Source organism: Salmo trutta, chromosome 12 (assembly GCF_901001165.1).
Source record: "Salmo trutta chromosome 12, fSalTru1.1, whole genome shotgun sequence".
Classification (NCBI taxonomy): domain Eukaryota; kingdom Metazoa; phylum Chordata; class Actinopteri; order Salmoniformes; family Salmonidae; genus Salmo; species Salmo trutta.
Window position 1 is genome coordinate 14,907,657 of NC_042968.1, and position 13,132 is coordinate 14,920,788.

The 13,132-nt window shown below is 39.0% G+C and overlaps 1 protein-coding gene across 1 annotated transcript; it reads right to left on the bottom strand.

Annotated features, from left to right (window-relative positions):
* Window positions 1-1,837: 1,837 nt before the first annotated feature.
* On the bottom strand, window positions 1,838-6,682 carry LOC115202997 (sorbitol dehydrogenase). The gene is made up of 9 exons (XM_029767223.1): window positions 6,519-6,682; window positions 6,148-6,181; window positions 5,867-6,031; window positions 5,552-5,711; window positions 5,306-5,424; window positions 4,349-4,414; window positions 3,971-4,149; window positions 3,072-3,193; window positions 1,838-2,647 (listed from the first exon to the last, which is right to left on the bottom strand). The coding sequence occupies exons 1-9, from the start codon at window positions 6,570-6,572 to the stop codon at window positions 2,482-2,484; spliced, it is 1,065 nt and encodes a 354-aa protein (XP_029623083.1). The 5' UTR covers window positions 6,573-6,682; the 3' UTR covers window positions 1,838-2,481.
* Between the last annotated feature and the right edge of the window lie 6,450 nt (window positions 6,683-13,132).

Below are 13,132 nucleotides of genomic sequence, written 5' to 3' on the forward strand. Positions count from 1 at the left end.
AGAAATTCCACAAATTAACAAGGCACACCTGTTAATTGAAATGCATTCCAGGTGACTACCTCATGAAGCTGGTTGAGATAATGCCAAGAGTGTGCAAAGCTGTCAAGGCAAAGGGTGGCTACTTTGAAGAATCTCAAATGTTTAACACTTTTTTTGGTTACTACATGATTCCATATGTGTTATTTCATAATTTTGATGTCTAAACTATTATTTCTAAACCCAGCAAAAAAAGAAATGTCACTTTTTCAGGACCCTCTCTTTCAAAGATAATTTGTAAAAATCCAAATAACTTCACAGATCTTCATTGTAAAGGGTTGAAGCACTGTTTCCCATGCTTGTTCAATGAACCATAAACAATTAATGAACATTCGCCTGTGGAACGTTTGTTAAGACACTAACAGCTTACAGACGGTAGGCAATTAAGGTCACAGTTATGAAAACTTAGGAGACAATAATGAGGCCTTTCCACTGACTCTGAAAAACACCAAAAGAATGATGCCCAGGGTCCCTGCTCATCTGCGTGAACGTGCCTTAGGCATGCTGCAAGGAGGCATGAGGACTGCAGATGTGGCCAGGGCAATAAATTGCAATGTCCGTACTGTGAGACGCCTAAGACAGAGCTACAGGGAGACAGGACGGACAGCTGATTGTCCACAGTGGCAGACCACGTTCTGTTCCCTGCAAGACAGGAATGTCAGTGTTCTGCCATGGCCAGCGAAGAGCGCGGATCTCAATCCCATTGAGCACGTCTGGGACCTGTTGGATCGGAGGGTGAGGGTTAGGGCCATTCCCCCCCTGAAATGTCCGGGAACTTGCAGGTGCCTTGGTGGAAGAGTGGGGTAACATCTCACAGCAAGAACGGGCAAATCTGGTGCAGTCCATGAGGAGATGCACTGCAGTACTTAATGCAGCTGGTGGCCACACCAGATACTGACTGTTACTTTTGATTTTGACCCCCCCATTGTTCAGGGACACATTATTCAATTTCTGTTAGTCACATGTCTATGGAACTTGTTCAGTTTATGTCTCAGTGCTTGAATCTTATGTGAATATTTGTATGAACATATGTTAAGTTTGCTGAAAATAAACACAGTTGATAGTGAGAGGATGTTTCTTTTTTGCTGAGTTTACAATGTAGAAAATAGTAAAAATAAAGAAATACCCTTGAATGAGTAGGTGTGTCCAAACGTTTGACTGGTACTGTATATCAAGCCAATGCTAGCAGCAGAGGTTGTATGTTTCAAAACGCCATATCCCTTCAGATTTTAACTTTTTCATTTTACAGAAGTTCAATCTGGTCATGAGGTAAATGTTAGACTAGTGTGCAAGTGTTTTTTTTTACTTTCATATGTCAACACAATGTTTTGGACAGCACTGTCTCTCACACATTTTAATAACAGTTCAAAACTATAAGCAATGTATGAAACTCGAAAGGCTAGTTTCTGTGTGCCATGTTCATCTTGTGTTTCACCCCAACAGAAACTCAGTTGAGTCGATTGTGAATGTATTGTGTTGTAAGAACTGTGTCCATTGCCATAAGCAGTATTAGAATGTCTGTACATAAAGATAACTTTGTCTAGGATTGTGCTCATAAGCGTCATGGTTAGCCACTGCAAATATCCCTCCTTCTGCTGTGTCGGGCTTCAGCCTTGAGAGAAAGATGAACAATGAATCCCACTGTGACTGAGGAAGCCTTACGACTGAGTAATGCTTTTAACATGCATTGTACTAAAAATGACATTTGAAAAATTTACATTTATCTGTGTGCATGCCTCATGATAGTATCAAATCATCATGTCAAGATAACAATAAAATCTCAAATAAACCCCAATTTCTGTTTGGCTGGCTCATTGGAATATATTTGTTTTACTATGAATTGTCATTAGGTTTTATCAGTCAACAGTTTCACATAAACCATTTACATTTTTAAAATATGTATTATATGGACAGGAGATTGATTGTCTCTATTACAGTATGTGCAACACACTGGACTTGAAATACAGTGTGTGAATTAGTCTCTACCTCCTCCTGGTGGCAGCAGCTAGGTACTGACTAGAGGACTAGACAAAAAAAAAACAGCTAAAATATTTCAATACTTTCTGGTTTATAACAAGATTCAAAGGCTGTATTTAATAGTTTTGCGTCATCTTATACAAATATGGTAATCAAGTAATTACAGTCAAAAGCAACTTGAAATCACATGATGAAAGAAAGCTGCTGTGAGCACAACTTTTTGCCAAATCATATACTAGGTTTCATAGAGTCTCCAAATATCACATTTCAAGAGTGAACATTTCTGTTTGGGCAACAGGTAACCTGATTAAGATGTAAGCCTGAACATAATCAGACATTGAAATCCAAACATTGAAAGTGTACAATAACATGGGGCAACATAGACAAATAACAGAAAAATCAACTGTTAGATCTACAGCGCTGTGGTTGTCTATACTGACTCTCTTGATCCTGGTGTTCCCAGTCCTCTCAAGGGTTCTGGTCAGTCTTGTCACACTTGAGCATGATCTTGACCCCTTGTCCCTGGCGTGTGGTCTCGAAGGCCTGCACAGCCTGCTCTAGGGGGAACCGGTGAGTGACCAGGGGAGCCACGTTCACCTTCTTAGAGGCCAGCATCGCTATAGCCATTGGCCAGCTAGAATAAGAAGACAAAAACACATTAACAGTTGAGTTATAAGACAACTGATAAACACAACTTGCTGTAATTGTTGGAACATTAGGGACCATATTCCTGAAGACCTCTCATTGTTGGGAAGGGCCTGTAAGTAAGCATTTCACTGTTAGTCTGGGGTGGCAGGTAGCCTTGTGGTTAGGTCATTGGGCCAGTAACCGAAAGGTTGCTAGATCGAATCCCAAGGCAGTTAACCCACTGTTCCTAGACCGTCATTGTAAATAAGAATGCGTTCTTAACTGACTTGCCTGATTATGAAACAATTAAAATTTGAAGACCTATATCCTGAGCTGGCTTCAGGGCTCTGTTGTGTGAGATGAATGGCAGTGTAAAAGACAACAACTTATTTTCTGTACCTAGTTAACGTGAGAGAAGGAGGTTCACTTACGTGTTGCAGTAGCGGAAGACCCCTCTGATGTCCACCTCTCTGAGAGCAGCATTAAGCAGTGGGATAGTGGTCATCGCTGCACCCAACCCCACTAGAACCACCACTCCTCCAGGACGTGTAGCCTGGCAGCAAGCATATATATACACAGTACCAGTCAAAAGTTCGGACACACCTACCCATTCAAGGCTTTTCTTTATTTTGACTATTTTCTAAATTGTAGAATAATAGTGAATACATCAAAACTATGAAATAACACACATGGAATCATGTAGTAAGCAAAAAAGTGTTAAACAAATCAAAATATATTTTATATTTGAGATTCTTCAAAGTAGCCAGCCTTTGCCTTGATGACAGTTTTGCACTCTTGGCATTCTCTCTACCAGCTTCATGAGATAGTCACCTGGAATGCATTTCAATTAACATGTGTTCTTTGTTAAAAGTTCATTTGGGGAATATCTTTCCTTCTTAATGCGTTTCTCACCACTCCCCCATATGCAATGTCTTGAAATATGCAGACAGACGGATTAAAAGTGTTTACATTCTAATACTTTGACAGCCAACTGTCTCCGCCCATAACTTTTGGACTTTATAGCGTTCCCAGAGAGCATGAGTCATTATTAGTTTTACACTTAAGACATGACTCTGTTGCTGTGCTGTAGAATATGTGAATTTTGTCTCTTGTATAATAAATTCTATAGATTAGTTCATACTGGATTAAGTGTACATTTTCGTTAACTGTAATTTCTTTAGTTATGCTCCAACATTCCCTCCATCTCGTACCAACATCAGTTCTTTGTCTTGGTTGCAATAGTTTTTTTTTTGTTTGTAAAAGAAAACGGCAACATTTCACAGTACAGTATTTCCATGGGCTCTAATATCACTCTTGTGGCTGTACTTACATAAATGGCAGTCTGGACACTGCTCTCCACACCGGTGCACTCAATGGTGATATGAGGCTGTGCTCCCAGCAGTCCTTCAACTCTCTTAGCCAGCTCCTCAGGCCCATCCTCCCTCTTCACAGTCAGAGGGAAGTCTGCTCCCAGCTCCTTGGCCATGACCAGGCGATCTGCTGACAGGTCTGAAACAGGAAGGACAAAAATAGTACTGTGGCAGTCCCTACTATACTGGGCCAGCACACAGTATTACTAATGTACCCACATGTGTACCTTTTCACTTCAAAGCCCGTTCAAAAGAAGGAAGTCCCTGGTTGACCATTTAGATATGAGAGAAACAAAACGGATCCCATAAAGATTGTAGTATTACACCCTGTGCCTTACCAGTTATGACCACCTGTGAGGCACCCATAGCCTTGGCCACCAGCAGACAGACCAGCCCAATTGGTCCTGTGATAGGGAAAAGAGAACTGCTTAGTTTGAATATGCACATGTTCATTGAAAGTTTGGACACTGCTCCCCACGCCTCGTATCACTCGATGGGGATACGAGGCTGTGCTAGTAACCTTACAGGATATTTTTCAACTTAGCTGGTCATTGTGAAACTGTGTGCATGAGGGCTAGAAGTGATGACATGAGGGGTCGGTATAGGAAATAGTACGTAAGCCTTGTCTGAGCCAGAAGGGCCCATAGGGCAGGAGCCTATCGCCTGATTCAGTAGCTTGAGGCACCTTGACGTAAAAGTACACTCCCTGGACAGGGCACTAGTCTATCGCCAGGTCTATATCGAAAATACAGGGAAATACATCTATCATTAACTAAAAAGCAAGAGCTAATCTTTATTTGCTTCTACACCTGCATTGCTTGCTGTTTGGGGTTTTAGGCTGGGTTTCTGTACAGCACTTTGAGATATCAGCTGATATATAAATACATTTGATTTGATTTACATGTGTTGTTTATAAAGCACGCTCACTTACCAGCAGAGTGGATTTGTTAAATATCAAGTCTGTTACTACAGGTGTTTAAGTTCATTGGGTTTCCCCACTGTTATTATGCTGTGTCAGCATGATTCTCACTTCTGTAACTAAACCACATTCTTAAAATTTCCCGAACTTGCATGGGCATGTTAGTGGAATGTAGTAACCGCCATACTTCTTATTGGCTGTATGTTCTGCAAAGTTACATAGATTTTTATTTCATTTTATCATGTCTCGTAGTAGTTGAATGACTCGACATAAAACCTGAATAGCTGCAACTGCAAAATTGTGTCACACTTCATGGGTCCAAGCTGCAGTAACAGTAAATAACAGTAACAATTAATGACAGCTGAGCTTTACCTACCTGACCCACAGATCAGTACACTGCTGCCCAGGGTCACTCCAGCTCTGCGGCAGGCGTGAATAGCCACAGACAGGGGCTCAATCAGGGCCCCCTCCTCATATGTCACATTGTCAGGCAGCCTGTTCATACACAGAAACAGAGAGAACTTAAGCAATATAGGTTTGTCATGTTACCCCCAATGTTCTACAATGGCAGTATGTTGACAGTTATCTGTCCTTGTAGATAAAGTAGAAATAATGAACTCACTTGTAACAGAAGTTGGCGCTGTGTTTGTAAAATCTGCACAAATTCCCATCATCAGGGGGTGTGGCACAGAAGAAGATGGTGGGGGAAAGATTGTAGTTTCCTGATTTGAAGAACTCATCCATCTCGCGAGGGACACCTGGCTCTACAGCGACTCTATCCCCTAATTATCCAACACATATGAATAATTGACACAGACAATCCAAAGTTGCATTATATTTTCTTTTTTTTTTACTGGTGAACTTTAACCTGCATTAAAAGCAAAACAACATTGAATCAAATGAGTACTTCCTTCTCACATGCTTGCACAGTTCTTACCTTCTTTGAGGTTCTTCACTGCTGAGCCCACCTTCACCACCCGACCAGAGGCCTCATGCCCCAGCACCATGGGCTTTTTTACCACATAGTCACCTATGCGTCCGTTTTGCCAGAAGTGCACATCCGACCCACAGATCCCAACTGAATGCATCTGAAGCAACACCTCTGAATAAAGTTAAGACGAGCAATTGCGACACAGGATACACAAACTGTACACAATTAAAAATCAAATGCAGAAATATACTGTACAAGCTGTCTGGATAATACATTGTTTCTTATACCATTTGGACCTGGTTCAGGGATGGGTCGTTGTTCCTGTAAGAAATCAATCGTCACAATTAGTCTGACCATTCGGATAATCAATCGTAATTATTTCTCCATTCGCGTCCCGCCACCAGCCATTTAAATGACAATTTATATTAAAACATTTTACTTTTAATGTTTGATTACATTTATGTTAAAAGGTAAGTCAAAATTGTTCATATTATATCTGGTAATTTAAATGGTTAGTTCTGGGACGAAGCTATGCCATGAGCAGATGAACTAACTAACGTTGGTTAGCAACTTTGTGATATTGACCGAAAGCTGCAGTTTTCATTCAATCTCGATCTGCTTATATCATAATGACAAAGTTTAGAGACTACTTTATTACCAGTCTGAGGTCGCCCTGGGAATGCAACACCACGGAGAGGTTTTCTTTTTCCATGTTGTATTTACTCAGACAACTACAGTGTGAATAAAATCAAAAACCTGGTAAAATACTTGTTCGGTCTGTGCAGAGCTCAAAGTTCACTTTCCTGCTGCTTGGTGGGCAGTCGACAAAAGGAAACATGTGATTGGAGTACCGTTAGAGAGAACATTCCATTATAGCAAAGAAGAGAGGGTCGAATTGAGCTATTCTTAAAATTATACGAAAAGTGTATTGCTATTTGTATTAATCTAATGTTTGTTATTTTAATGATTTATACGTTAATGGTGTAAGGCTATGAAATGCTACAATATTGACGTTGTTCCTGTCTCACCTGCTGCGTCACATTTGAGCTAACCCAGAGCGCTCTGATTAGTCACATGATTGCAGTGCGTGGTAAATAAACCAATCACAGGTCTTGTTCCCGGGGCGGGAATGAGGTTGAAGACACACAGGAAATGTTTCTATGGAGACAAATATATATATATATATATATATATATATATATATATATATATATATATATATATATATATAAATAATATATATAATATATAATATAATATATATAATATATAATATAATATATATAATATAATATAATATAATATAATATATATATATATATATATATATATAATAATAATAATAAAAATAAAATAATAATAATAAAAACAAAAATATATATATATTTTTTTTAATAATTTTTTATTATTATTATTTTTTTTGTTTTTTTTGTTTACAGTAACATGCAAAACATAAACATAACAGCCGGCGGGATTCCACAAAGAAATTTGATTATTATTATTATTTTTTTTACTAATCCACATTATATGAATTCAAATACACACTTTTTTGACATTTTGTTTTGTATACGTTTTAATGACTCTAAATAGTTTTCCAAATCAGATAAACAAATTAAGAAAAGGGGATTTTTCTTCATAAATTTTGATTTGTGTATGAAGATTTTTCCTTAATACAATAAAGAGATTTATGACATACTCACGTTCAATTGTGGAATCAGTGTAGTAAAATAATATGTCAAACTTAGAAATTTCAATGGTTGTATGCAATTTGAGGCCAAGATATAGTTTTACATCAGTCCAGAACACTTCACTATATAAACAATGACTGAATAAGTGTTCAATAGATTCAGTTTGTAGTTCACAAAAACTGCATTCACTGGTAACATCAGGTATATATTTAGAAATCAAGCTATTACACGGATATAATCTATGGATAATCTTAAAGGAGATCTTTACTTTATTGGTCACCATAAATTTGTGTGGAGTAAGCCAAGCACGGCGCCAGTTTACATCAAACGATGAAGCCCAATAAAATATCGCAGAGGGAATAGACTTCCTGTAGAAAATATCCCTTAATAAACGATTGTTGAATTTTGTATCTAGTAGACCTATGCCATTACCTGGATTTCGCTTACAATCGGAGATATTCCAAAATATCTATTATTCTGAACTAAAGTTTTTATACCACTAGGTATAGCTTTAATAACAGTGTCATATTCCTTGCTTGAAACCTCAAAGTTGTATCTTTCATAAATTCTCCTTTCGTAAATAGATTCCCACTAATATGAACTAATTGGCTGACAAGGACAATGTTTTTTGAGAACCATTTATGGTAAAATAACAATCTTGTTTATATGTAATATCAACCCATTGTTCCATATAAAACATTTATGAGGTGAAAAGTTGTGTTTATACAACAAAGCCAAGCACATTAAAGCCTGCTTGTGAAAAGCCGCCAGTTTCACAGGAAGTTTACCCACAATATATGGACATTGTAGTAAAAAATGAAGCCCTCCGAACTTCTGAAAAACATAATGAGGTATAATATTCCAGAAACTATGAGCATTTCTTATGTACCTTTTAACCCAGTTGACCTTTGATATCTGATTGAAGAGAGTGAAGTCTAAGACATTTAGACCGCCGTCACATAACATCTCTGATAACATCTCTTTTTATCTTATGTGGCTTGTTTTTCCATATGAAGTTGTACAATAGCCTATCTAAGGTACAGCAAGGGGATTTGGGAATGTCAATAGATTAAAAAAGAGGATGCACAAGATTGCCCCTTAGCTTTGGATAAAAGCACCCTTCCTTGAAGAATCCCTCCCTAACCATGAGGAGAATTTGTTTTTGACAGATTCAGTTACAGGGTTTAAATTAAGACCATTCACAGCCTTACGATTTTTGGTGATTTTTACACCGAGGTAGGTTACAGTATCTTTCTCAGAGATGTTACAATCTGCTGGATTGACAGCTTCTTTCAGAACAAACATCTCACATTTGGAAAGAATTAATACCAAACCTGAGATTTTGGAGAACTGCTTCACGATATCCATCCAATGCTAATCTAGCTTGTGACACATTTTTCAAAAAAGGTGAGGTGTCATCCGCCAGTTGGGATATCTTGATCTCTTTGGCCTGGAATGTAATGCCTTCAAATTGACTTTTATGAACTAATGAGCATAACATTTGAGATACTAGCAAAAATAAAAAAGGTGAAATTGGACAACTTTGTCATATTCCTTTGTAAATGTTAAACCTTGAGGATGTTCCATGACAGAGTTTGATACAACTATTGCCACCATTATACAGAGTTCTAATAGCATCAACAACAAAAAAGACCAAACTGCAAATGCTTAGGACAATCAAAGATAAAATTGTGACTTACTGTATCAAATGCTTTCTGAAAATCCAAAAATAGGATAACAGGGAAGTCATCCAATAGATCACAATACTCAACCAAGTCTAACACCAGCCTCAGATTATTAGATATATGGCACCCTTTCATAAACCCTGATTGACATTCATCAATCAGATCATTCAAGCAAGACTTTAACCTTTTTGCAAAGATTAAGGCTATAATTTTGTAGTCATTATTTAGGAGTGTGATTGGATGCCAATTATCAATATTTAAGAGATCCTTGTGTGGTTCAGGTATAAGAGTAATAACCACTTGCTTCAGAGAGGCAGGTAGTTCTCCCTTCTTTATAGCCTCCTTAAAGGTTTCAAGTAAAAATGGTGCTATTTCTTCAGAGAAGGTTTTGTAAAATTCAGAGGTTAATCCATCACAACCTGGAGATTAGTTATTTTTTAACTGAGCAACCCCATACTGGATATTCATAATGGATACATCTTGACAACAAGACCAATTGAATTCTTCACTACCTGAATTAACATTCTCTATAGAATCAAGGAGATCCTTAGATAACAATTTGAGTGACTCTAAGGAGTAAAGATTCTCATAAAACTTAGTGGTAAAGTCTGATAACAACTCTCTATCCTCAGTGGTAACCCCATTAATCTTACATTTCCGAAGTGTGTTGAGTTCCCCTCTCTCTTTTCCAAATTAAAAAAGTGTCTACTGTCCTTTTCGCCTTTTTCAAGCTATTGTTTTCGGGATCTTATGAAAGCTCCTCTAGCCTTTTCTTCATACAATGTATCTAGTTGATTCTGTAAGTCATTCAATTTAGCTTTCTCATTAAGATCAAGATGCTCAATCTCTGTGATATCCGCAATTGCCTTAGAGAGTTCCGCTACTACACATCTCCTTCTTAAAGCAAGCTGTTTTCCAAAGTAATACAGGCTGAGCGGATTTTAAATTTCAACAGTCCCCAATATTTCCCAAATTCTGCATTAGATAAAATCCAGTAAGCAGAAATTATATTCTTAATCACATTTTTTAAATCATCATGCAATAACAATGAGTTATTTAATTTCCAATAACCACCAGAGTATTTCTTACCATCATTACTGCACATTCTTACAGTCAACCATATGACTTTATGATTCGTCAGAACTGCAGGCAGAATTTTTATCTCTACAGTGTTGGGCTCAAGACTAGAGGTTATCACCCACAAATCAATTATTGATTGTAGAGAACGATCTCTATTACTCCATGTGTATTGTTTCTCTCCAGGGTTTTTAACTCTCCATATGTCAATTAAGTCCAGGCTTTGGCAGAAATTCCCCAACTTGTTCACACCAATGTTAGGCCTATGGGGCAATCTATCAGTCTCATTAGAATAAACCATATTAAAATCTCCACCAACTATAATCTGACTGGATGGATATTTTCTCAGAAGACTTAAGAATTTCTTAAATTTCCTCTACAACTAAGTTATTTTGAGGACTAGAACAGTATCCATATACATTACACAACACAAATAATCTGTCCATGTGGTTGATGTCCGCTACTAGCCAATGTCCATTGGTGTCCATTTGAGTAAACAAAGATTTCCCTTTGAAATTGTGTGATAAAATTGCAACCCCAGCTGAATGATTAGTCCCGTGGGCCAACAGAATGACATTGCCCCACTGATTTTTCCACTAATTATAGTCCTCTTTGCATGAATGTGTTTCTTGAACGAATACAAGATCTGCGTTGCAGTTCTTACAAAACAAAAAAAAAGCTTTTCTCTTCAACAGGTTTCGTATCCCCCTGGCATTGAAGTCCATATCTACACAATAGAAAGAAAAATTCTGCGCAATCTCAACTCTACCCTCTCTATAAAAAGTTGCTTCATATATGTATTAACAGAAGTCTTAACTTGTAAACAGTAACACCATAATTCAAAACTAGAATGCTCAGTTTGCAGTGAGGAAGGAGCTACCTTGTAAACATACCGACAGAACAAATCACTCCGGTCGTATTTATTTTCCATCGGCAAAAAAGGCTCTGATTCCCCTGTAGTATCCACCCTTTCCTTGATTTCGGGCCTGTTGTACAAGAGGCCGCAATTTTGCCTTTGCTGCCTTGTCTGCTGCAGTCAGGTCCTCACCCAATCAACATTTTCTCTTTCAGAAAGGCGCTTTCCTTTGCTTTCTTCCAAACTGCATCTCTTGCTGTGCGAAAAGCAAACTGCATGATGATCGTGCGGCTGACAATGGCATCTTGCTTCTTCCCAATATGATGAGCGACATCCACAGCCATATCCATCGGGGAAGTCCGGTGCCACACGGTTACAGATGTCTCTTACTAAGCGCTTCACATTCTCATCCTGGTCCTCGGGGACACCGTAAAGCCGTAGCCACCAACTTCCCCGGTATCGCTCTGCTTCCGATAAGCGCTCTTGCATGTCTGCGATGGTCTTCTCCTGTGCAGTGCATTTCTCAGAAGTAGCAGTGTTTGCAAGTTTAAGCTCTTCAATACTGTTGTATGCATGATTCAGAGAGGTCTCGAGGTCAACGATTTTTGATGTGTTCTCTCATATCATTTTTTCCAGACCATCGGCTCTTTCATTTATCTTTGCAGAGACAGCATCGATTATGTTGACCTGTAGTTTTTTTGGGTGCAGGACTATTGACTGGATTTTCAGAATCAACCGAATGTCCAGATTCCTCCATTTCTTCTCCTGAGGAGTCAGGTGGCGGTTTTTCTCCAATGTATGAGTGCTCAGCTAGCAACTGCCTTCTCCCCCTTTGCTCTTTCACACATTTTTTTCTGCCATTTCTCAAAGTTTCAGATCAAATTAGTGGTCAACTAACCGTTGTTCTCTATTGTGTTTACTATAAGCCAAGTTCTGTTACAAGTTTGAGAGGGATAAAAGTTACTCGGAGCAAGCTAAAATCTCGTCTGCACTCGCCGCCATCTTCAGCCTGATGGGGGGACATTATGGAGACAAATATTAAACACGTCGGAATCAGTGGTCTGAATAAGTGGCGAAAAACACACAAAGCCCCCGTCCTCGTCCGGGGCTAAGACCTGAGGTTTGAAACATTTCTGAATCGGACGCAACTAGCTGACAGCTGAGGACGCGGCGAGGTGGTGGAAATGGATTCCCTATAGAAAGCAAGAACAAGATGGTTGTCAGGAGTAGTGCAGTTTTATCAGGAGATGGAGGAGGAATGGAGGGAAAAAGAGAGGGAGAGGAGGTCGAAGAGACAAGGAAGAAGAGGGTGAGATTGAGTCGGATAAAAAAAATTGTGGGAAAAAGAGTGATGGTTTGAAAATGTATGCAGTGCGAGCTGAAGACAGGAGGAGAAATGGAAGTGAAGGAGGGTGAAGTATGGAGGTGGTAAGTGTGGTAAAGTTATCGGAGACGGAGTTATGCACCGAGGGTTATTGTGAATTTTTCAGTACATATGTGGCAATTATTTATATCAGAAGGAGCCAGCAAAACTAGTGCACTAGTTTTGTGCTCTGGGTCATTAGACACCATTAGACCTGGTTACACCTCTTGGATTTTTTCCAGAACAGGGGTGTCCCTTTCACAGGAGTCAGCAGGAGGACATGTATTGGTTATTCCTGTAAAGTGCCAAGGTCCGTTGCTATGGTCCTACACGCATGAAACAATTTGTGACTCTACAGGTTGCATGTCCTAATATGAAGGCAAATACATGAACAATATAGTAACTTCGTAAGAAATGTTGAGACTATATGTAACAGTGCAGGTTCCGTCCCTCTCTTCGCCCCAACCCGGGCTCGAACCAGGGACCCTTGCACACATCAACAACTGACACCCACCGAAGCATCATTACCCATCGCGCCACAAGAGCCACGGCCCTTGCGACACAAGGGGAAACCCTACTTCAAGTCTCAGAGCGAGTGACGTC

Coding starts and splice junctions, on each gene's coding strand:
- LOC115202997 (XM_029767223.1), bottom strand. CDS start 6,572: ATGGAAAAAGAAAACCTCTCCGTGGTGTTGCATTCCCAGGGCGACCTC. Junction 5,425..5,551: donor AGCGCCAACTTCTGTTACAA/GTGAGTTCATTA, acceptor GTGTATGAACAG/GCTGCCTGACAATGTGACAT. Junction 2,648..3,071: donor GTCTTCCGCTACTGCAACAC/GTAAGTGAACCT, acceptor TTCTTATTCTAG/CTGGCCAATGGCTATAGCGA.